This window comes from Colossoma macropomum, unplaced genomic scaffold, assembly GCF_904425465.1.
Source record: "Colossoma macropomum unplaced genomic scaffold, Colossoma_macropomum, whole genome shotgun sequence".
Classification (NCBI taxonomy): Eukaryota; Metazoa; Chordata; class Actinopteri; order Characiformes; family Serrasalmidae; genus Colossoma; species Colossoma macropomum.
Genome location: NW_023494810.1, coordinates 14,412,478 through 14,434,993, shown reverse-complemented (window position 1 = coordinate 14,434,993; position 22,516 = coordinate 14,412,478). Strand labels below are relative to the sequence as shown.

The following is a 22,516-nucleotide window of genomic DNA, read 5'->3' as shown; positions in this document are numbered from 1 at the left end:
GCGCACAGCAGATAGTGGAGGAGGAAGAGTGTGGTCAGTGTTGTAGCCATGTGGAGAAGGCACTGACCGGACTTTCAAACTGATATGGCAGAACCAACGCCGATGGAGAAACAGTCACAGCGGACTTTACAGCTGCTCAGGAGTAAAGGGTCTCTCTGCAGACTGCAGGACAGGGGCAGAACCGCTCTGGAGGTTGACCAATCAGAACAGAGTGGGCGAGCTGACCAATCAGAGCACACTAGGCTCATTGGGAGGCGGGGCTTAAAGACACAGGAGCTCTAACAGAGCGTTTCAGGCCGAGGGTGAATAGAGATGAACACTATGAGGAAAATGTGTTTTTGAAACACTGAAGCTATAAAGAAGCGACGCACTGATCTGATACACTAGATTAATATTGGTTCTGTACAGAACCATAAACACTCAAAGAACCATTTGCATGCTTAAAGGGTTCTTTGCATGGTGAAATGGTTCGATGGATGGAGAATGTGTTGCATATGGTTCTATATAGTACCAAAAAATATTCTGCTATTGTTACGATGTCAAGCTAGTAACATTAGGAGAATGTATTTTGCAACACAGTTAAATGGTATTGGACCATACTGGGGCCTATATGCCTTAACAGTCAGAGTTCCCTTTAAAGAACCTTGAGATTTTGAAAAGTGTTTACATTGTTTATAAATAAACACTCAAACTCAAACACAAAACTCAAATGTGCAAATTTTGAGAAGTATTTGACAAGCAGCTGATTACATAACGAGTACTCCACTAGTCAAATGCTCCGCCAGATTCCTGCATGATGGAAAATTCAACATCAAATGTGATGTTGGCAGCAGACGTCACTTCAAATCCAAACATGACAGCTAAAATGAAAATATGCCAGATTAGAGGAGAAAAACGGATGTGAGGGATGCTGATCAACATCATTACAGGAATCTGAAATTTCACAAGAGGGTGGTGGAGACAGTGGGACAGGAGAGGGAGAGGGAGAGGGAGAGGGAGAGAGAGAGGGAGGGGGAGAGAGAGAGAGAGAGAGAGAGAGAGAGAGAGAGAGAGAGAGAGGTGAACATCTGGGAACAAGAAATGAGAGAGAAAGAACATCTGGCTGCCTCATCTGGACGGCATGCCGAGGTTTTGAATCACTGCAAACATCATTTCCTGTGTGACCCCACCATGTGGCTACCATGGCGACCTTGCAAACTCACCACCACACAAACGTCAGCTTCAAAACCCTGCAGCACGGCAAGATCTACTGACCTGTATTTTTGCGGTCCAATTTAAATAAAGCTGGAGAAGCTGGTCTACATGAAAACGTTCAGGCTTCAAGGTGGCTGTTACTGAGTTTTATCTATACTAATCTACTTTAGTCCATGTTTATAGATAACAGTTTGACATAAAGTGTCAGAAACCTCATAATCAAGTCACTAGTGGGGTGTAAGTTTCCACTACTTGTTAGCCAAGTTAGCTTCGTAGCTCCAGTGCTAAAACTAAAGAAGCAAACTTCACACACCCTTTACCTTAAGCATGACAGTTTTCATCCTTTCATCCTAGCACATCCCACAGATGCTGGATCAGACTGAGATGTGGAACATTTGGAGGACGATGCAACACCTTGAGTTCTCCATCATGTTCCTCAAACCGTTCCCGAACAGTGTGTGCAGTTTAGCAGGTCATTATCCTGCTGAAAGAGGCCACTGCCACTGGGAGCACCATCACTATGAAGGGTGTGTTATGGTTCCATTTACTTTACTGAAGAACTCTTGAAGAACCACCTTTAAGTGTGTAGAATTTTCAAATAATTCGTAAAAAAGTTGAAAAATGACAAAAATGAGGATGCAAGATATAAGGAGATGCAATGGTGATATGCCAACAGCAAAGTAATGCTCCAGTGGCTGAATGCAATCAAATCATCACAGCATTGTTCCAACATCTAGTGTAAAGCCTTCATAGAAAAGTAGAGGCGGTTACTGCGGCAAAGAGGACAAACTAAGCAGGTGTCTACCAACTTTTGGACAGTCCTAGATCATGGGTCGGCAACATACGGCTCTGGGCCCACATGCTGCTCTTTTACTGCCTTGTTGTGGCTCCACAGCACAATTAGTCAGTTTTTCATTCGCCAGCTTCTAGTTTGAACTGTCCCTTTAAACCTTTAATGGTGCTTTCTGGTGCCTCAGGCACCATTTAAGGTGGAACGGAAAAATGTGAACAAAAAGCTGGCGAACGAGGAGCTGGCTTTAGCCTCGTAAAAATCAAACGTTGAGAGAAAGTTTACATGAAACTATTCCACTTTTGCAGAAAGCTGTCCTGCTGGAGATGAAAGAAAAGCAGCTATAGCTGAGCTAAAGCTCAAAGCAGAGCAAAGTAAGTCTGCGTTTTTGTTTATTGTATATTTTATACCATGTAATAGTACATTAGCACACACTGAGACACATTTACAGCCAAGATGGTAAAATGGACATAACATGTTGTGGCTCCCAAGGTGGTCTGATTTTTATTGATGGACGAAATGGCCCTTCTTAACATTTGGGTTGTGACCCCTGGCCTAGATGAATAAAGAAGGTTTATCCACTCTGGGGAAAACCGAGGCTGCATTAGTTAAACCGGCACCAGGCTGCCACCTTTTTATCTAATAAAGCTAAACTTTTTATTAAATTCAGTGCCTTTGGGAATCATCGTCTCACTGTGTAGCAGAAGGTTCAACAAATTGCACTAAATCCCCTCCACGCACGTCTTCATCTCCCACTGAGGCATGATGCTGATGGGGGGTCAGCAGTTACAGAGCCCTCCAGAGGCCTTCACGTACTGGCTGAGGCTTTTTCTCAGGCTGAGGTTTTTCTTAAAGTTATGGACAAATATGGATATATTATGATTATACTGCTTTTGCAATATACACTAATCAGCCAAAACATTGTGAGCACTGACAGGTGGTGTTAATTATCGATTATGAAAGTATTACTAAACCCAGACTGGGTTCTCTAATAATATTCAGGCTTTGAACTGAAGCACTGGAACTGTCACAAGCTGCATTAAACCCAGAGTGGGGAAAAGGACATGTGGCACAACTAGCCTGATGCTAATATAATACAGGAAATCATAATAAGGTGCTAGCCTTCCTTATGTGGTGGTAATTTGATATGAAAAAGCTACTAAGGCAAACTAAAATAAAGGCTTCTGCATTAAACACTAGTTTATGATTGTATGACTAATTTGAAAGGTCATGATTGAAGTTCTTGTCCATGTTCAGTAGTCCATGGCTGCTTGACATTGGTAGCCTACTCTAAATTATGGAGTTAATTTTGTGCCAAAAGGTTTAAATAAAAATATAAAATCCACAAGCAAATTTTTGAGTATCAAGACATCAGAAATGTGCTGCAAATACTAATAAATAAAGTTAAATCAAGCGTGTTTGTTCAAAGAGATTTCTACGCATTTTCTCTCATTCATGTATTAATTTAATACTCATTTTGCCGGTTTTGGCTTTCATTTTTTTAATTGCTGATTTTGCTGATATATTTTTTTGCTTCTGGAATTTCTCTTTTGCTTCTGACTTTTGGCACTTTTTTTTTAAAGGGGGTGGGTTTTAGAAGAGGGCATTTAAAGTTTGATTTTAACTCTCATTATTTGTGTTGTACATATTTTGGACATTTTTATACTTAACATTTTGCTTGTGGATTTTATAAATTTTATTTAAAACTTCTGGCACAAAATTAACTCCACACTACAGCACTGTTTATCCCGATTATAAAATCACTGAGAAGCGCAGCTTCTAATGGATCCAAACCTCGGACACCAAACCTGTTTTGGCTGCTCGCCTGCATTAATGGCAATGACTGGATTGTGTCCATTCAAATTGTTCCTTTAACTCTCTGGGGTCTGAGGGCATCTTCTGGATTGGTCAATATTCTCCATTGAGCATGATACTTATATGTTCATATCAAAATGCTCCATTATCTTCATCACTACTTTCCAAAACCACTGCAGCAACTTCAGCAGCTGTAAACTCTCTGCACACCATTTCACATGTGTCTCCGATGTGGAATGAATGAAGAATGAAGGGTTTCCGTTGTGATGGGTCAGTCCTTAATGATTTCCTGAGTGTCCTTTGGTCAGTTTCACACAGAATGTAGAATGTAGGACACACGAATCCACCAGTTCCACACGGTGAGAGGCAGATAACGTGTATCTCAGCCCCTCTTCATGGCCTCATAACTCTGGATGTGAGTCACATATGATCTCGTGATAAGATGGAATGGAAAGGGCGACTCTACAGATTCAGGGAATGTTTGCTGGATTATCAGAAAGATACAGAAACAGATACAGACACAGAAAATTTAAGGCGCAATCATCAACCCCACAGACCCAAAAGGTGAAGTGTCTATTAGGCTACAATAAGTGATGAACTGATTAATCCATGCATGGAGCCAAAAATTAATTTAGACAGCAAATGATGAAAGCCTGTCTGACAGTCTCACGCTGCCCTCTATGGTTCACCACCAGCCTGCAGAAATTATACAAGGGAAACACTGATGCCGCTATAAAAAGTCAGGCCATAAAAGCCTTCAATGAGTCAATTAATGCCGGCCAGTGTTTTGTGGGTAGGCCCCAAATTTCTGCTCCAGTGGACCACAGCTATGCCCATTCAGGACAGCGTGCAAAACGGAGTGAAAGAGAAAAAGGAGAGGAGGAGGAGGAGGGGGGAAAACTGGGTCTGAGTGTACAGTATGAGCATGTGTCTAGAGGTGGGTGATATAGCAAATATATACACACACCCACACACACACACACATATACAGTTTCCAAAACTGAAGTTCAAAAAATGATTAAAAGCCCCATCAGATAAACAGAACTTAAAGCTTTCATCTTTGAGAGAGAGGAGAAAATCAAGCTGCTTCAGATCTGAAAACATCCACAGGTGTTTCTGTCCATCCTTCCACTGTGACAAGACAACTCAGCGCTATGGATGTGTATCTGTCAAGAAGCCTCACTGAGAAAAGGAGACAGACACATCAAACAAACTGAATGTGTTTGATTACTTCAGAAAATGATCAACCAACTTCTAAGACTGAACTTTGGAGGTGTGTCTGCAGATTTCTTTAAAAACTGAAAGTGAGTCTCCTGAAAAGAATGAAAGCTGGAATAAAGGTAAGGAAGGACACACTGAACACTCCAACAGCTGATATTAGATTTCGTTGTTGAGGCTAATTTTCATTTAAATATGTTCTCTGCTTTATTTCAGACACTGAAAAATCAATAACTTGTACTTAATGGCTGTTTTGACTAGAAATTAAATAAATAAAGGGTCTCTGAATTTTGCGCAACTCTGTAAACTTTGCTTAGAGGGTTTTCAGCTGGAATGCAAATAACAGCAGCACAGCAGACAGAGTGTAGCACAGTCATCCCTCTACCTTCTGTCCCAATTCAACTCCACCCGCACTTTTTCCTCTATAACTCTCTCTCTCTCTGCTTCATTCCATTCAGTGGTTCAGCCACTGGCATGTCTATTGTTCTCAGTACCACTATTTCCAAAACATTTCAAACTTCAACATTTTTTCCTTACCTCCCTAATTCTTTCTCTCTTTCTCACACGTTTCCACTTTAACTCATTTCACCTCTGCTCCTCCTCATTCTAATGCCCTCACTGCTTTTCTGTCTCTTATATGCACATGTTTATTCTCCATAACATGCTTTCAGTAAAGAAACACATAATGAAAAGGAAAATTTAGCCACAATTAGTGCTGGACGATAAAGTATCCATAATAGAATACAGTCTTCCAGCTACTTTCAGGTGCAACCACTGAATAATCCAAAGAAAAGCACCGACCAACTACAGCAGCTGCACATGAGAGATCACCATGCTCAATACCAAGTGTGGGCTAGAGGTGTATAAAGCCCCTCAGCACTGGGCTGTGGAGCAGTGGAACTGTGTTCTTTTTGAATGACGGAGCTCCATCCAATACCTTTGGGATGAGCTGGAGTGATCCAGAACTGACCATCCAACATCAGTACCTGACCTCATTAATGCTCAATCAAATCCTCACAGCAATGTTCCACCATCTAGTGTAAAGCCTTCCCAGAAGAGTAGAGGCTGTTACTGCAGCAGAAACTTACTATTAACACCAGAAGAAACACTGGAGTCTACACACCTTTGGACACACAGTGTACGTCAAATTCCAATCTTTTGCAAATTCTGCATGATTAAAGTTGTTCAGAGCGGTTTGGTGTGAAATGCTCCATTCTAGAGTCAGAACTGTTCACAGTGGTGGTGATAGGAACCAGACGTCCACCTCTAAAAGCTCCCTCACAGAAAGTTATTACATGAAATGGTTATGAATACACTGGCTGATCTCTGAGACATTGTTTTGAGAAGCTCTTGGATTTAAAATCCATTCATCGTGGAGGGATACATGCAGGGCATTGTGAGGCAAAATAATCCCCTAAGAAAACTTATTATTTTTCCATCAACATTCCAAATAAAGCTCAGAGAACACGTGTAGGTTCACTGGTGGTTTTGGATAGTAAATAAAATGTCTATATTTGTGTTGTAGTCATGGTGACCCCTGGTTCCTATCACCACCACTGTAAAGAAATCTGAACCATTTCACACCAAACCACTCTGAATCACTCTGTTTACACCTCACACACTCAATTATGCAGATATTTTAATTCCCCTTCACATTAGGCTGCTTTCGGCCCTGGAAAACTCTCTGAACACGTGTGCCTTTAAAAGTATTCTGGACGAGGGAAAAAAGCACAGCTGCCTGCTTTCCCGGTGAAATCACAGAGTAAAAGTTCAGCCGAAGCGAGATCATAAACCTGCCATATATTTGGGCTAACGACAGGGAGGGGGAGCGAAGGGGCGCTGACCCTCTTATACACAAACGTCTTTCTTAACGTAGCCAAATGTGCTTCTCTCCTCCCCCGATTTTATTAGACAAAGATGGAAAGTTCTGCTCTTCTCTGCTCCAGCCGCTCGTATGGAGCTCTGAGCTGCAGCAACATGTGACTCAGAACAGGCAGCCAGACTGGCGGCCACGCCAACCAGCACAATCGCCTGCTCTGCCTGCCTGGAGGAACTGCACACACACGCACTCTCAAAAAGATGTTTCTTCAAGGGTTCTTTATTAAAAGGGAATGGTTATATTGAAAACCTTGAGTTCTACATAGAATCAGCTCATGCTTAAATGGTTCTCTGCATGGTGAAATGATTCTTCAGATTGATGGAGAATGTGTTGTCTATGGTTCTATATAGATCCTTGTTGAAAATGGTTCGATACAGCACCAAAAATGGTTCTTCTGTTGTCACAAGCTTGACATCGTAACAACAGAAGAACCCTTTTTGGTGCTATATAGAACCACACACTCTTGTTCTTCTGTATTTCTTTAGTAAAGACAATGGTTCGACACAGAACCATGAACACTCAAAGAACCATTTAAATGGTTGCATGGTGAAATGGTCAGATTAATGGAGAATGTGTTAAATATGTGTATGAATATGGTTCTGTATAGGACCAATGTCAAAAAGGTTCTATACAGAAGCATATACAACACATACGCCTTCAATCTGATGAACCATTTCACCACGCAAAGAACCAATTAAGGATAAATTGCTCTATATTGAACTCAAAGTTCTAAACAGAACCATGGCCTTACCCAAAGAACCCTCGAAGAACCATCTTTTTAAGTGTGAGCCATAAGGCCCGAAACATACTTCACGCAAGGACGCAAACGTAGACGCTTCGAGCTACGCAGACGGGGTTTCGACGCATTTCATAGTGCTGCATTCTAAGCGTTACAGCAAGGGGCGCTATAACGACAGCCAAGCCTGACCAAGCGGTCTTGCACCACCAGCGTGCTTTCACAACTGCCATACCAGACGAGCAGTTGAGTCTCATACATTATCGCATTTCCATTTCAAGAGAAGAGGTAAAGCAGCTCACTCTCCTCTACTGTCCACGTTTAGCTGTTGAGGCTGTTGGAATAACAGTAGATCCCTCTCCGATTTGCCCTCTATCGCCCCCTTTAGTACTGAGTGTTTTAACCGCCACAGCAACGTAATAACGCACAGGACTGAGAGTTTGCAGTGGGTTGAACTAGTGCTGTCATTCGCGTTCGCGTCCTTGCATGAAGTATGTTTCGGGCCTAACCGTCCAAAGTACAACTTCATCGCACTTTGTGAGAGCACTGAAGTCACAGTTCTGCAGTCAGAGTCACACCCATATAAGGAACTCTAGACCTAAGCTGGTTTTGTTTATGGGAAAAACGAACAGTGTTTTCTGAAATTCTGAAAGGTTTTGATGTGTTAGATTGATGAGATAATGGACAGAGATGATCATCAGGTTTGATTTGGGGCTGTTATGAAGACACTGTAGCTCCTCTTTGCAGCAAACTGACCTCAGATTCATGACCAAAACAAAACTAAACTAAACCAAACGCATCAAAATCACAGCCTGACTCAAAGCTCTCCGCCCTGCCCCGCATCATTGCTCCACTTACTGTGCAGGCTGAGGGAAATGTTGATGACTCTCTCGTCCATGAAGCTCTTCAGGCTAGGGATATTGGCGCATTTGAGCTGCGTGCCTGCGGGCGTGTCGCCCACGTGAATCCAGCAGACCATTTCCTGATCGTAGAGGAAGTCCATGGCGGTGGTCTGCTTGGTGCTGGTGTACAGGGAGCTGCTGCTGGCGCCGCTCAGGGATGTAGCCTGGATGTTCTGAGAGTTGGCGATAAGCAACACGGGGAGGCGATCCACAGGCACTAGAGAGGAACAGAGGAGAGGTTTGACTGGACCATCAATGGGGAACTCCACCAATTTGTTAAAATTCCTGCATAATTAAATGGTTAAGACATAAACAAAATCACTCAGAGTGGTTTGGTGTGAAATGCTCTGTTCTAGAGTCATAATTGTTCACAGTGGTGGTGATAGGAACCAGACATCCACCTCTAAAAGCTCCCTCACAGAAAGTTATTACATGAAATGGTTGTAAATACACTGCCTGATGGGACTAAAATGTATTTTTAAATCCATTCATGGTGGAGGGATACATGCAGGGCGTCGTGTGGCAAAACAGTTCCCAAAGAAAATTTCTTTTATTTACATTTCGTATTATTTTGCCATCAACATTACATAAACAACTCAGAAGACATCACAAACCCTGGTTCCTATAAGTTTTTATATCAAACCACTCTGAATGACTTTTGAATGATGTTTGCATCTCAATGACTGAATATGCAGATTTCAATAATACAGCAAAATTTATTATAACACACATTTGAAAGTGGCAATTTCATCCACCAAACTGTAGCTCCTTCATCTTATCATCATACCGACAAAACAGCAAAAAAAAACAAAAAAACTGACATGACACTTTTCAACCAATCAGATTATGAGGTCAGAACTAGCTAGACGCACGTGTGTCGATACAACTTGAGAACAATATGTAATTCTTTATGGTCACGATGGTTTGGCCCAAAATCAGATTTGTATAACTTTCCAAACACAGTCTGTCTGTAACTATAGACAGTTGCTGCTAATGTGTTTAGCTATGCTAACCCAGACAGCATGCAGATGTGGGCCACTTCCGGCACTGCTGGTCCATGTTGATACACTGCATGTGAGCTAAAAGTGGCCCATACTTAAAATGCTTATTTGGCCCATGTGTGCCAAAACACATCTGGGTCAGAAATATGGCAGAGCTGCTACCACTAGCAAACTGCATGTGAGCCAAAACTGGCCCACTTGTTAAAAATGCATTTGGCCCACATGTCTTAAAACAGATCTGGGCCACTTCTGGCAAAGACTGCCAGTGCTGAAATGAGCTACACGACTATCATGTATGTATAAAACATAAGTTTAAATTGTTTAAATTCAGACCTCGGCCATATACACTGCAAAAATCTAACCTAAAATGTTCTGGCCTGTGCCTGTGTGACGTTTTGTTTATTGTTTGATCAAAGATTCATGTTGGGCTAAAATGTTAATTTCATGTAGTCCAACACAATCTGCCTCAGTACTAGGAACACAACTACATATCCCAGTTTGCAGTTTAATTCAGATTTCATTTTAAATAACTTGTGGCTGCTTAAAATTCTGTGTTCATCAAGTTAATAGAACAATAAAATTGTTCCGATGTTTGATTAACAAACTTTTAAGTCAGCCATGTTACTTTAATTTGAAACAAATCTTTTTCACAGTGTAGTAAACATTTTTGGACATGAGTAGAGCAATAGGCTAAGCAGAGTTCAAATCCCATCATCATGACAGCATCTGCAGCTGCTGAAGCTCATTCTAGAGGAGGAAGCACATGCTAGCTTCAACTCCCAGCACTGTGAAACAGGGAAGGTGAAACAGCCTGGTTTTGAGTGGTGCGTCAGTTTTAGCAGTGCTGGTTTAAGGGCAGCTGAAATGCAGCTCTAATGGCAGTAAACAGGCTGGGTTCTAGCAACCGCATCCGGCCCTCTCCTGTGCCATCATTCCATATGGTATGTGGGCCGCAAGTAAATGCCCTGTGTGCCATATCAAGTACGCTATATGGAAATAAACATGCCTGATCAAACCATTTCACCATTCAAAGAACCTTTTAACCATGCAAATTGTTCTTTGAGTGTTCATTGTTCTATATAGGACCATTGTGTTGTGAGTGTGGCACTGTTACCGTTCTTGGCCTTGCAGGAGCGGTTGTCCGGCTGGGCGAGGTAACCTTCCACACAGGAGCAAGAATATGATCCCTCAGTGTTCGTACACGTCTGACTGCACGTCCCGTAGACTGTACACTCATCAAAATCTGAACACAAGCAAATATATAGAATCAATTAAATTAATACAGATGTACACTTTTGGACACAGTATTTACAGTATATCGATTTTTACTTAACACTACTCTCCAAAATGACAATATTTACATTAGCCTTACAGGACCATATCCTGCATTGTTCTTGTGTTTTTTTCGTGTGAGGTCTACTTATAACAACATTCGGTTTTAGCCCTCATGAGTCACCAATTACAGCAGCATGATCAAGTCACATGACTGGTTCAAAACGTCACAGCATTAAAAACAACGTTAAAAACACTTCAGTTGAAAGTGCTGACTTGAATCACTATGCTAGTTTTTGTTTGAAAGACTAAGTAAAACTAAGATAGGATAAAATAAATTTGATATGAAAATCATATTTACACATGTATGAAAGTAAAACAGGCTGTTTTTATTGCTGTGCCTTTAAGACTAAGATATGTAAATGAGCTCTGTAACGACATCGGCTGCCCTGTATTGCACCTCCTTAGAAAAAGCAGTCTGAGCTGTAACACTCCTTATACCTTCAGTGTGAGTGGGCGGAGCTAAACTGCTGCAGGCTGAATACGTAAATGTGCTGGTTTTTATGACATCACGAAAACAATAAACTCAAAACAGGCTGTTTTGCAGCTTATTTTTTCGTATATGGACTGTATGGGCTGGCAAATCTGACATTTTAAAACTTTATTAATGTTTACATTATCTTATTTTCACAAAAGTGGGAAAAGTTTGTTGTAAAATGGTGCAGAAACAGGGATCAGAGTGACCGTTTGCTGTGAAACGGCCCGCTTTCAAGGACTCTTCTTGAGCTGATCTTGACATACATTTCCTGAATACTCCGAAACCTCATCTGACCGTGTGATGAGTGGATGGTGAGAGACAGACCTTTACACGTTTTTCCATCCTGGCTGATCTCAAAGCCGCTCTTGCAGTAACACATGGGACCCGTCCGTGTGACAGCACAGTTGTCCTGGCAACCGGCATTGGTACAGCTAGAAATCAGCTCTGCAAAGACAAGAAAATAGGGAGAAATAGAGGTCAACTAAAAATACAGCTTTTTAAAGGCGGCTAGCAAAATTCTGTTAGCGCATGAAAGCATAGGGGTGAACGATACGGCAAAAATATCATGAACCTTCAATGGGAACTTCACAGATTTTTCAAAACTTCTACACAATTAAGTGGTTAAGATGTAGTCAGAGTCATTCAGAGTGGTTTGGTGTGAAATGTTCCGTTCTAGAGAAACTTACCAAGTCAGAATTGTTCACAGCGGTTTAATCCATTCATGGCGGAGGGGTATACGCAGGATGTTGTACGGCAAAATAGTCTCCAAAGATGACTTATGTTTTCAGCTTTATAACAAAAAACTCAGAAGATGTGTAGGTTCACTGGTGGTTTTAGATAGTAAATAAAATGTCTATATTTGTGTTGTAGACATGGCGACCCCTGGTTCCTATCACCACCACTGTAAAGACATCTGAACCATTTCACACCAAACCACTCTGAATCACTCTGTTTACATCTCTGAATTACTCAAAAATTTGGAAAAATTGTGTGCATTACTTCCATATGAACGAAATACATAACATCAACACAACTACTGTTGCCAAAAGCGAGTACACTTAGCAAGGAACCTGTTTTGCTGCATTTCATTCATTCAGAAATAATTTACACACCTGAATGAAGTAAATCCAGTGCATTACATTTCTCTCCACTGCATGCAATGCATGGTTTAGCCGGCAGTAGCTTTCAGTTCGTTTTCTGCTAATCTCTTCAGCTCTGAAAGTCAGTACCTGCAGCTGTAGATGACGGAGTAAATGATCCATCACGTACACATATACACATGCCTGCGGGCACGAAAGCAAAGCACGGCCTTATGACATTAAAACGGCTCAGTAATTCAGGCCCCAGGCTTTTAATACACTGTTAATAGCGTCTGTGCTGGTAAATAGTCCTGCATGGTGGTCCAACGCCAGCCTAGCGACGTTCTTTATCAGGTCATATATACAGAGCTGTGCAGACTTCTCATCCCTTTAGACATATGAGGAAAATGTTGAATGCTAAATAATATTTAAAATATATGAACAAGATTAAGCATTTACTTATATAAGAAACCTACACGTCTCTGCTACAAATGAAAACTGAAACTTTGTTTCCAGCACCTACTGTTCATTAACAATTCGGCTGAAAGTGGTGTAAGTGCAAATGTGACATCTCCCCCCATTTAACTAACAGACTGACTAATAAACTAACAAATTCACTTAAAATTCTGGTGATTTGAACACAATTAATCTAATACAATTCAGTGTTTGAAACAGGTGAGCTTTCCAACCTAAACACAAACATCTGCATGAAAATGATTGAGAAACACTGACTAACTTATTTTAGCCTATAGCAAATTTTCATATGGTAAATCTAAAGCTTTTCAGTTCTGAATGCTTATGGGGGGACATTATATGTAGTTTTAAATGTTTACTTAGGGGGTCTTAGCTGTAACAGTGTGTAAAATGTGACTCCTAACAACCACCCGGAAGATTTGGTAGACACCAAAACTGCCCCCAGATAAACAGCACTTAAAGCTTTCATCTTTAAGACAGAGGAGAAAATCTTTCCACTGTCCATCCTTCCACTGTGAGAAGACAACGCAGCACTATGGGTCTGAAAGGATGTGTAGCTGTCAAGAAGCCTCACTGAGAAAAGGAGACAGACACGTCAAACAAAGAAGCTGAACAATGGACTGACCATCCCAGAGTCCAGACCTCAACATCACTGAATGTGTTTGATTACTTCCGAAAATGATCAACCAACTTCTAAGACTGAACTTTGGAGTTTCTTTGAGAAACTGAAAGTGAGTCTCCTGAAAAGAATGGAAGCTGGAATAAAGGGAAAGAGTGACAAAGTGTGCAGTAGTTCAGTCAGCACAACATAACCAGTGCAGCCCAAACAGTTAAAGGCATTTCTGGTGTGTTTTCTTCTTGGTATGAGTGTGTTTGAGTGTGTGTGTGTGTGTGTGTGTGTGTGTGTGTGTGAGAGAGTGTGTGTGTGTGTATTTTGCAAAAGTATGCGCTTCAGTTCTAATCCTTAAGAGGATTTCAGGAGGAAAAAAAGAAACTTGACAGGGATTTTGCTTAACGTGCACTTCATACTGCGTCTTTCGGCGTGTGTTTACATTTCAGAGTGTACGTGTGTCTACACACAGCGATATTAGTCTTAAATGATGCTTATATTAAGGTCCTCTTATAGCAAAACACACACATCTGCTTGTATATGCACTACACGTGGCCACTGAAGCCTTCACGGAAATAGAACTACTGAAAATAGACACACTGAACAGAAACGTTCATTTTTTGCCAAAACATCTAAAACACGGAACATTATATAACCATCAGTTCTGACAGTGCAGCGTGATTGGCTGAGAATGTGTATATAGCTGTGTATGTAAGTGATAATCTGGGATAAATAAGCCTCATGTGTTCTGCTCTATAATATCCTGTGATGTTCGGCCTGCACTGCTGTGCTTTTAATTCACATGGCTGAAAGGACTGAAGTGACTCACACAGCTGAAATGACCTGTAATGGCTTTGCTCCAAAAACAGAGCAGATTATTTCATTTCCAGCAATAATCGATACATTACTGAGCCATCTGTTCAGCAGAGATATGGGGCTCCCAGAAACGGTCAGAGTGGAGGTCATCGAGGAGTCACATTTAAAAGCACAGCTCGCTTTCATACGCGGCTCCTCACAAAAGAGCAGACCGACAAACAGCCTTTCAGTGACTCAGTATATTACAATGAATACAGAGCTTAATGAAGAAGGACTGGAAGAAAAGAAGAAAGAAAAAGAAAGATGGATAGACAGGCAGCCAGAAGGTCAGAAAGACAGACAAACAGATAGAGGGACAGAAAGAAAGACAGACAGATGAACAGAGGGACAGAAAGACAGACAAACAGACAGAAAAAACAGAAGAACAGAAACAGGCAGACAGAAAGACAGAGGGACAGAAAGACAGACAGACAGACAGACAGACAGACAGACAGACCAATAGAAGGACAAAGACTGACAGACGAACAGAAGGACAGTGACAGGCAGACAGAAAGACAGAAACAGACAGAGGGACAAAGACAGACAGAGGGAAAGACAGAAGGACAAACAGACAGACAGACACAGGCAGACAGACAGAAAGACAGCAGGACAGATGGACAGAAAGACAGCGGGACAGAAAGACAGACAGATGGACAGAAAGTAAGACAGACAGAAATGACAGGTGGATAGAAAGACAGACAGAAAGAGAGAAATACAAAAGGGAATAACAACAAGGAAAGAGGCAGAAAGAAGAGACAGAAAAAAGAAAGAACTAAAAACCAAAAAGAAAGAAAAAGAGTGAAAGGTGACAGAGGAGTGAAACAGAGGAGCAGATTAAGGGGTGAAGTTGAGTCGCGTGTCTAGACTGTATAATCTACTGTACTGAACTCCTGTTTGTTCAGAGTGATTTTCCTCAGAGACGGACAATCTGCCTCTCTGACCGGCCAAGCGGGTCAGCAGAAACACAACCAGAACACACTCTGATCAGAATAATAATTAGATTCTGTGGCTTCAGAGCAGCTTCAATGGAGCAGCTTCAACAGAGCAGACAGAACTACACAAACATCAACCCAGGACCACTTCTGTGTCTGGACGAAGCTCCCCTTAAGAACAGCGTCCACTGTAAACCTGAACCACATCTGAGTTCATCACATACAGCGTGACGATGTGTAAACCTGAACACTGTTAGAGCAGATGAACCGCAGCAGCAACTCTGTTTATCTAGCACAAAAAACAACTTTAAACGGGGTATCTTGACCCACTATCAGGACAGAGCGCCCCCTAGCTGGGGTAAGATGGCTACGTTCACATTACCAGGTTGAAGTGGCACAAATCTGATCTTTTGCCCCAATGTGAATCAGATCTGATGTTTTCAGGGCTGTGTGGATAAGCAAATGTGATCTTTTCAAATCCGACCTGAGCCACTTTGGCTATGTTCACATTACAAGCCTCACTGCTCAATTCAGATCTTTTGCTCAAGTCCGATCTCTGACAGGACAGTTCACACTCATTTAGGTAAATCTGACAATGTGAACGAACCGGCATCCTGAAATGACCCGACTCTCAGCTGTTCATTATTAGTGAGACAAAGGTGGAAAAAAGTGAGATGTGTTGCTTTTTCCACCATTTACAGGCTTTACCTTCTATTCGGCGCTGCTGCCATGGTAACGCTGAATGATGGCACATGCACAGAGGAGAAAAAAGCACATGAATTCTGATCTGAGTGTTCACAATAAGGTCACATGGTCACAAATAGGATACATATCCTATATAGGACCATTTTCATTCATTCACGTGAGTAGGATGGGGGCCATTTCAGGACGCCGGTTTGTTCACATTAATGACAGATTTGGATCACTTACCTAAACAAGTGTAAACCATCGTGTCAGAGAGATCAGATCTGAGCAAAAAATCAGATTTGAGCAATGAGGCTTGTAATGTAAACGTAGCCTTAACGTCAGCTCAGCAGCTCAGAAATTGGGCCCAAGGCTTAATGAATGTGCAGCAAAGAAAGGACATCAGGTGCCTAGTTCAAGCAAATATGTAGGTTTAAAAGATCGAGCTTCTGGGGACATTTAAATTTTAAATATTTCAAGTATTCATGTAATATTTCAAGGTCTGATACTACTGTCTGTATTTTACTGTTGAAGTTTTTTTGCATATTTTAACCAAACAATGGTCAGTTTGGGTTATAGTACAACACTGATTAAAAATGAAATAAAAACATGTTCTCTGGCCCACAGATTTGTTGAGATTTTTAATAGGGCCCCTTTACTGGTCGAGTATGACACCCCTGATCGAAGGGGACGGCATGTCAACTTCACGTTTTCACTCTCAAAACCAACGTTTACCACAGTCTCTGCAACTTGGCCAGAATCATACACACTCTAAAAAGAGATGTGTTAAATGATCTGTTAAACACTTACTTGTGTAACCCATTTTAACACTTTGGGTCATATAGTTATCTGATTTAACACTCGCTGTGTTGAAAGTAGCTCTAAATGTGCTGTTCCCAGCTGAACACACTGTTGTGTCTAGTTAGAGACAGAATGTGTTGTTTTTAACGTAGCAGACCACTTATGCTTTTCCAGTTTTCCTCTTTCCTTTAGTACTTTATGCAGGTTTTTGTGCATGCAAACGGTCTGCAAGGCTCTGCGTTCCCTCCAGAGGGAGAAACTCTCTCCTACAGAAACCACTTTTCTCAGCTGCCTGAAGCACCTCATTGGAATTCCAGCCATTTTTCTTTGTTATAAGATGACGCAATCTCGTAACACAGTCCTTAGTGCCCGCCTACTGGCCAGCTCGGCATGCCCTCACGCAGTGCACAGAAGCTACTGGAGGAGGAAAAGTGTGGTCAGTGTTGTAGCTGTGTGGAGAAGATCCACTCTGGATCAAACGGATACGGCAGAACCAACGCAGCTGCAGAAACAGCCACAGAGGAGTTTACAGATGCTCAGGAGAGAAAAGTCTGTCTGCAGACTGCAGGACAGGGGCGGAAAGTGGAGGGGCGGAGCCACTCTGGATGTCGACCGATCTGAACAGAGTGGACGAGGTAACCTATCAGAGCACTCTGGGCTCATCGGGAGGTGGGGCTTAAAGACATAGGAGCTCTAACAGAGCGTTTCAGACAGAGGGTGAATAGAGATGAACACTATGAGGAAAATAATGTGAATAAACACTGAAGTTGTAAATCTATTCTAGTAGACCAAAAATAAAATTATGAACACTGAAAATGAAGATAAAATCTTCCATTTAACTAATTTTTTACACAGATGACTATTCTCTACTGAAATGAAACTTTTTAGCCACACCTGAAAAAAGGTTTACTTTGTCTTTTTAATTTGTCATTTTATCTAAATATAAAAACAACAGGGTAATAAAGAAAACACACTCCGAGTAAACCTCATACACACCATGCGTAAACCTCAACTAAGTAAATCATGAATGTAACAACCAGCCTACATTCGAACTCACATACAGCTGGTGCAACCGGCCCCTGTTATGCTGTGTTCTGCATATCGAGTTGCGTCTCCAGGCACTATTAAACCTGCAGTGGAGGAGACGTTTCCAGGTGCCTTGATGCTCCATAAGAACAGAGATTATACATCTTGAGTCTAATGTTCCTTGTAGAAACCGTGAAACAGTAACGCACGGCTGATGTTTTCCAATTTTCTCCTTAATTTATTCGTATCCAAGAGTTAGGCGTCCTCCAATCACACGATACCACCAGTGCTAGGAGGTAAAAGGCAGGCTTCCTCCTTCACAGCGACTAATGCTACATCATTGGACACCTGAACACGATTGGAGGAGAACACTAACCACCAGTTCTATTACGTCATCGCACTGAGTGATGGGGGGAGGGAGGGCTATCTTGCCCACCCAGAGAGTGAAGATTCTCTTGGGTCATAACAGAATTAGGGGCTCATCCGGGAAATGCATATAAAAAGACAAAAAAGGGGAAATTTCAGGATTAGACTATCAGGCCATTCAGTAAATGTGCTGAGATTAGATTTGCCCCTGTCATTTGATCAGGATAGAAAATAATGGGGAGGGGGAATCTCACCCTGGGGGGCTTCTTCAACCAAGTTAGCCAAACTGCTAGCTCCGTGCTAAGTCCATGTGGCTGAACCGCTAATGCATTATAATTCAAATTAATTACGTTTCTCGATAAGCAGGATCACAGTTTCATTCCATTACTGTAAATCACATTCACTCAGTAGAGCAGACAGCACACCGGGGGGTCTGTTAGCCCTCCTCTCCGCGTCCTGACCTTCCCTCCATTATTTGGAGATTATTAGCGTCAAGTTCAGACTTGCTCAGTGCATTTACGTCTGGCCTGCTTCTCTGAATGGTGACTGGCGGTACATACAGACCACCAGATTAGAGAGACTTGTGGAAGGAGCTATTTAAAGGCTATAATTCAAGGACAAATGTAATGCCGCCATCACCTGAGTGCACTGAGTTATCTTGATGCTAAACAGGTCTGGAAATCCATCACAGGACATTATGTCCATTATTTCCAGTGAATAAAACCTCCAAATGTGGTCCAGTGAATTCAGCCTGTCCTTCAGTCCACATGCCTGCATTTCAAGGGGCTGAATAATTTCAGCCAGTATAGTGGCCAGTTAGTTTAACTGGAGCTGGATTTACAGGAGCTCTCACTCACAGCTGTAAAATGAAGAGGTTTCACAGACACTGAGAGACAGACGGCTGGGTGAGCAGAGAGACAGGAGGCCGAGATTAATCTGCACCTTCTACAGACATTGAAACAGATAAACAGTAAGATTCATCACAGTGATGAAGGTGAGACTGTTTTCCGTTCCGACATTTAATCACTGCTGACCTTATAAATGAGCTTCAAATGTGCTGTTAGTTATTAAACCCCTAATATTCTCTAAAAGAACAGCGTAACTAACCGTGATAATGTGGCAGACAGACAGACAGACAGACAAAAAGAAATACAAATAAAAGAAATACAAATAAAAAAGATGGATAGACAGACAAACCCACAGAAAGACAAGAGAAAATGAAAGAAATATGCAAAGACAGACAGAAAAGTACAGAAAGAAACAGAAAGAAAGAAAGAAAAACAGAAAGAAAGAAAGAATGAATAAAAGAAAGAAACAGAAAGAAAGAAAGGAAGGAAGGAAGGAAGGAAGGAAGGAAGGAAGGAAGGAAGGAAGAAAGAAAGAAAGAAAGAAAGAAAGAAAGAAAGAAAGAAAGAAAGAAAGAAAGGAAGGATGGACAAAATAACAAATGCGAAAGAAAACAACAGAATTAAAAGAAAGAAATAGATACAGATAAGCAGAGAGACAGAAGAAAGAAAGAAAGAAAGAAAGAAAGGAAAAAAGAAAGTACAAGAAAAGAAAGAAAGAAAGAAAGGACAAACTAACAAACAAACATGAAAGAAAAAAAATGATAGAAAGAAAGGAAAGAAAAAAAGACAGACTAGCAGAGAGACAGATGGACAAGACAGACAGAAATAGAGACAAATAAAAAGAAAGAAAGATGGATAGAAAGACAAGACAACATGAAAGAAAGAGAAAGAAAGAACGAACAACAGAAAGAAAGAAATAAACAACAGAAAGAAAGAACAACAGAAAGAAAGAAAGAAAGAAAGAAAGAAAGAAAGAAAGAAAGGTTTTCTTTTAGGGTTCTTCTATTGCTACAAGGTTGACATTATAATAATAGAAGAACCCTTTTTGGTGCTGTATAGAACCATATACAACACATTCTCCATCAATCTGAAGAACGATGTCACCATGTAGAGAATCATTTAATCATGGAAAGGGTCCTTTGAGTGTTTATGGCTCTATACAGAACCATTTTCTTTACTAAAGAACCCTTAAAGAACCATCTTTAAGAGTGTATGTGTGGCTAAAGGAGTGTCCAGTTTACTCATTAAGAGGAGAATCTGGACCCTGGAAAGTCACTTTTACTGAACACATTAAATTACTACCTCCACAATAGTTGGAGTGAAATCAGTGTTTATGAGTGAATTCACTTCCTCTCCAGCTGAGTGACGTTATGTATGTACAGTGCAGCTGTAGGACTGTGTTCCGTGTTTCTGTGAAAACCAAACATAACCGGCCCCTGTAAACTCCGCTGTCCTTCCCTGTTTTGTACTAAGTGCCAAACCTGAGCTCACTGTTCCGTTTCGTAAGCGAAGCCGTGCCCCGGATCAGCCCCGGATCAGCCCTAACCGCAGCACAGATGTTACATCACCACGCGCGGACCGGGCCGGCACGTGTTCCTGAGGAACGCCACGTCTCAGCCGGAGCAGCAGGTGATCCGCCTCGCAATGGAACCCAACAAAAGCGGAGGTGGGATTTAGTTTTGGAAAGATGTGGTCACGTTCTGCGCACGGCTTCCGAATGATTCCTGCCCTATTTTCAGTCACGGACACACACGAGGATCTGACCGGGACACAGAGATGGTTTATTTGAAGAATCATCTCCGTTTACGTCCCACCCGAAACATTTATATTAGGCTGTGACTGACACACTCCCACCACAGCGGCTCTGAGGAGCCGGGAGGAAAAAGTCCCAAGTGTCTTCTTCCTCACTGCCCACACACACACACACACACACACACACCACATGGGATGTGAAGGAAAAGGTTAAGTGGTAATTAAGTCCTGTGTATTGAGTCTCTCCTGAGAGCACTCAGCTACTGCTCTGTTAAATCTGGAGGAGATAAAAGATTCCGAGAGGGGAAAAAGAGGAAAATGATTCATATGGGTGGAATTAGAAGAGCCCTCACCACACAAACGACACCATACTGTTCTTCTGTGTTATTTACATCATCACCCTGCTGAAAATCAAACCATTAGAACAGGAACTGGATTAATACTTTCCAGTAGAGACCACCAGCTTCCTTTGGAATACCTGTAGATCCCGTTTGGAAACCATCAAATCCATTCAGAATCAGCCACTGGTCACCTGTTAAACTATTAGGATCCTTTACTCTGTGATATCAACTCAGTGAAAAAGCCAAGACACATTACAGAACTATCAGGAACCAAAATACACACACTTAATCGCTTCTAAGGGCTGCTCTTGCACTCACGGGAGCCCTAAGCAAGTTTTTTGGGGGGTCCCATGTGCCAAGGCACTCCCCCAAACCTACAGCTAAAACAGAAAGTACAACAGACTAAAAGCAGAGTGAATAAATCTTCCTCTCAGGCCTCAAGTCTTATTAACTTACCTGATGTGTACTATTTATTGTAGCTGTTTATTTGACTAATTACTGTAGATACATTGGAGAACGTGTTGTATATGGTTCTATACACCAAAAAGGGTTCTTCTATTGTAGACACACAAACAAAAAATATAAATAAAATGACAAAAAAAGATGGACAGACAAACTTGCAGAAACACGAGAAAATTGAAAAAAAAAAAATAAATAAAGACAGGACAGAAAAGTAAAGAAAGAAAGAAAGAAAGAAAGAAAGAAAGAAAAAGAAGGAAACGAGGAAAGAAAGAGGGACAGAACAACAAATACAAAACTAAAAAAAGAAAGACAAAAAAGAAAGAAAAAAGGAAAGAAACAAAAAAGAACAAAAGAAAGAAAGAAAAAAAGAAAATGACAAACACTAAGGTAAGAAAAGGAAGGAAGAAGGAAACAGAGATGGACAGAACGACAAACACAAAAGTAAGAAAAGAATGAAAGAAAAAAGGAAAGAAAGAATGACAAACACGAAAGAAAGAAAGAAAGAAAGAAACAAAGGAAAAAGAAAGAAACAGAAGGAAAGAAAGAGAGGGACAGAAGAACAAACACAAAAGTAAGAAAACAAAAAAAAAGAAGGAAAAAGAAAGAAAGAAAGAAAGAAAGAAAGAAAGGTTCTACTTAGGGCTCTTCTATTGTTTCAAGTCCGACACCATAACAATAGAAGAACTCTTCACTGCCATATAGAACAATATACAACACATTCTCTATCAATCTGCAGAACCATTTCACCATGCAGAGAATCATTTAAGCATGCAACTGGTTCTTTGAGCCCTCATGGTTCTATATAAAACAATTGTCTTTACTGAAGAACCCTTGAAGAACCATCTTCAAGAGTGTGTAGGTTCACTGGTGGTTTTGGATAGTAAAGTAAGATGTCTATATTTGTGTTGTAGTCACGGCGCCCCCTGGTTCCTATCACCACC

General features: G+C 41.3%; 1 protein-coding gene across 1 annotated transcript in view; it reads right to left on the bottom strand.

Moving 5' to 3' along the window:
• lrp1aa (low density lipoprotein receptor-related protein 1Aa) overlaps nt 1-22,516 on the bottom strand; it is a 258,152-nt gene that overhangs the window by 168,291 nt on the left and 67,345 nt on the right. Inside the window, 3 exon segments of the mRNA XM_036560017.1 lie at nt 8,491-8,751; nt 10,650-10,778; nt 11,670-11,789. Of these exon segments, the coding sequence (XP_036415910.1) occupies nt 8,491-8,751; nt 10,650-10,778; nt 11,670-11,789 (510 nt within the window).